The sequence below is a fragment of the Pterocles gutturalis genome, unplaced genomic scaffold (assembly GCF_000699245.1).
Source record: "Pterocles gutturalis isolate BGI_N339 unplaced genomic scaffold, ASM69924v1 scaffold30926, whole genome shotgun sequence".
NCBI lineage: Eukaryota > Metazoa > Chordata > Aves > Pterocliformes > Pteroclidae > Pterocles > Pterocles gutturalis.
The window spans coordinates 23,026-25,906 of record NW_010098834.1 but is presented as its reverse complement, the minus strand read 5'-3'; the positions used below and the strand labels follow the sequence as shown (position 1 = coordinate 25,906).

General features: G+C 54.4%; 1 protein-coding gene across 1 annotated transcript; it reads left to right on the top strand.

Annotated features, from left to right (window-relative positions):
* Positions 1–4: 4 nt before the first annotated feature.
* On the top strand, positions 5–2,881 carry SDR39U1 (short chain dehydrogenase/reductase family 39U, member 1; the record flags this gene model as incomplete). The annotated part of the gene is made up of 5 exons (XM_010074430.1): positions 5–106; positions 414–496; positions 1,132–1,253; positions 2,104–2,247; positions 2,466–2,881. Coding segments are annotated over 5 exons (867 nt in total), but the record flags the coding sequence as incomplete, so codon positions are not given.

Below are 2,881 nucleotides of genomic sequence, written 5' to 3'. Positions count from 1 at the left end.
CGGTGGGACTGGCTTTGTGGGCAGAGCCCTGAGCCAGCTGCTGCGGAGCCGCGGGCATGAAGTGAGCCACGTCTCTCGGCGAGGGGGCAGGGACCGGATCACCTGGGTAAGGGCTGGGAGCGGTGTCAGGGCTGAGGAACGGGCCTGGCCTGTCGTGGCGTACAGGGAGGCTGCAGTGGGGAATCTGGCTCCTTTGGATGGACTCTTTGCTTCCTGGGTGCTCCAGGGGTCAGTCTTTGGGGTGGGTACTGCTGTAGCTCTAAGGAGCAAAACCTCCTCCATTCATGGCTATGCTCCAGGCAGTGTCCAGAAGGAGCTGGCTGGAGTTCTTGGGAGCCCACCCTGCCTGGCTGTTGGGAGGGCTTGTGCCAAGGGGAGGTTGGGTGTGTGATGTCCCTGTTACCCCTGCCTAGGAAGAGTTGTCCCACTCTGGCCTGCCCCAGTGTGACGCCGTGGTGAACCTGGCTGGTGAAAATGTCCTCAATCCTTTCCGCAGGTAACTTGATCTCCCACAGTGCTGTTGGGACAAGGTGAAGTCAAGACAACCCAGTGTTGTCAGAGAATGTGGAAGGGATCTGGGGAGAAAACAGGGTGTCCAGGAAGCACTTGGGTTACCTAACTGTTGACCTGTGGGTCCTCGGGTATCCGAAACATTGCTGTGGGCCTGTTAAGTTCTGTCAGACCTTTGCAAGACAGGTTGCCTTCTGGATTGACAGTTGGAGGCCAGGCAAAGTAGTTCCTCATTTCCAAAATGACACTGGATGCCTACATTTAGATAATGCAGTCAGAACCAAAGTTTGACCTCTATGAGAGTGTTTTTGGAAATGCCTCCCCTGGGTGTTTGGGGAAGAATTCACTTCACCCAGCTTTGGTGTCCAGTTCCTCTGCTGCCTTTGTCCTAAGGCAGTTGAAATCCCTCAGCCTTTTGTCAGGAGTGGAGAGCCGCCATTTCCTGAAGTCCTCATGCATTTAGGTAGTAAGATCCCATGTCCTCCCTCTGCTCTGGGATGGGGAGAAATTCACATGACCTCCTGTGCTTGTTGAGTGGGTGTGTGCTGGGGCCCCCTGTGATGCTGTTATTTCCTGGGATGTCCTTCTGGGGAGTATAATCAATGGCTCTCTGTTTCCCAGATGGGGCGATGCCTTCTGCAGGGAAGTCATCAGCAGCCGGGTTGAGACCACCAAGACCTTGGCCAAAGCCATTGCTGATGCTGAACAGCCACCCCGTGCTTGGGTCCTTGTCACCGGCGTAGGTATTGATTGGGCCCAGCCAAGGCATGCTGACCTGGAGAGGTATACCTCCAGACAGAAACACACTTCTGGGGGAACATGTGTCTTGCCTCAAAATGCCAGCCCTATTGCTGTCAGTGTCACTGTGTTTAAGCAAACCTTGATCAGCTTTTTGGTACTGCTGTAGAGGAATTTGGGTCCCAGTGCTTTGTCTTGGTGTCCTTAGGATAGGACCGTTTCACCATTTTCCTGTGAAAGCCCTTTAGACATCCTGTAGAACCAGTTTGTCTAAGCAGGGCCTCCGCTGAATCATAGAATCATTAAGGTTGGAAAAGACCTCAAGGATCATCCAGTCCAACTGTCAGCCCAACCCAACCTGACCCAACCCACTGACCCATGTCCCTAAGCACCACACTGACACATTTCTTGAACCCCTCCAGGGATGGTGACTCCAGAAATGTGTAGATGTGGTGCATATCCCCTTGCATATCTCCAACTTTGCATTTCTGCTTGCTACAGTCTTTAAAGCTGCCACAGTTTAGTACCTGTCATGCCCAATTTTAGAGCAAGCACCTTTCTATACGGACAGCTCAGTGTGTTGCTTGCTGATACGTTCGGTTCTTGGGGTTGCCAGCTCAACCTGAGTGTTTAGTGCATCCTTTTTTGAACTTGCAGAGCGCATTGGTTGTTCAAAAACTTGTCAGCATTGCCATCAGAGAGACCCACTGCTGTTCCTATGAGGATGTCCCTGATGGAGTGATCAAGTTTGGGCTCCTGGAGGCAAGGAACAGGGTCCATCTGGGGGATGGGGGATGTGGAATGTGTCATGATTCAACCCTGATCCCCTTTTTTTTTTTGCTGTTGCACCCGCAGGCTATTACCACCCCAGCCCCACAGCTGAGTATACTGAGGACAGTCCTGGGGGGGATTTTGACTTCTTCTCACGCCTGGTGAGCTCCTGGGAGGCTGCAGCTCTCATCCCTGGGAGCCCTGCTCGTGGTGTTGTGGTGAGATCTGGTGAGAAGGGGCATCATGCCTGTTCAAGGTGGCTCTGCTTCGGTGCTGGGGCAAGAAGGGGAAGAGCAGGGAGAAACACGTCAGGTCTTGTGCCTTGTTGGGTTGCTGTTCCAGTCCAGCCCTCTAAGGATTGTTTTCTGGTTGTAGGTCTGGGGGTAAAGGGGGCTTTTGTCCTTTGGAGAGAGTTGGGTCCTGGTCTCACTCTGTTCTCTCCACAGGGGTAGTGCTGGGCCGAGGTGGTGGTGCAATCTCTCAGATGCTCTGGCCTTTCCGTCTGGGACTAGGAGGCCCCCTGGGCTCTGGGCTCCAGCCCTTCCCATGGATCCACATTCGGGACCTGTCTGGGATTGTGTGTCATGCCCTGGAGAGTGAGTGCGTACAGGGCATCTTCAACGGTGTCTCCCCATCCTCCCCTGGCACCTCCAATGGCACCTTTGCTCAGGAGCTTGCTGCAGCCCTGCGGCGCCCAGCCCTGCTGCCAGTGCCTGCTTGGGCCGTGCAGGCTGTCTTTGGGGCAGAGCGAGCTGTCATGCTGTTGGAGGGCCAGAGAGTAGTGCCAAAACGCACCCTGGAGAGCGGCTACCATTTCATCTTCCCTGACCTGTCTGGAGCTCTGAAGGACATTGTGGCTTGA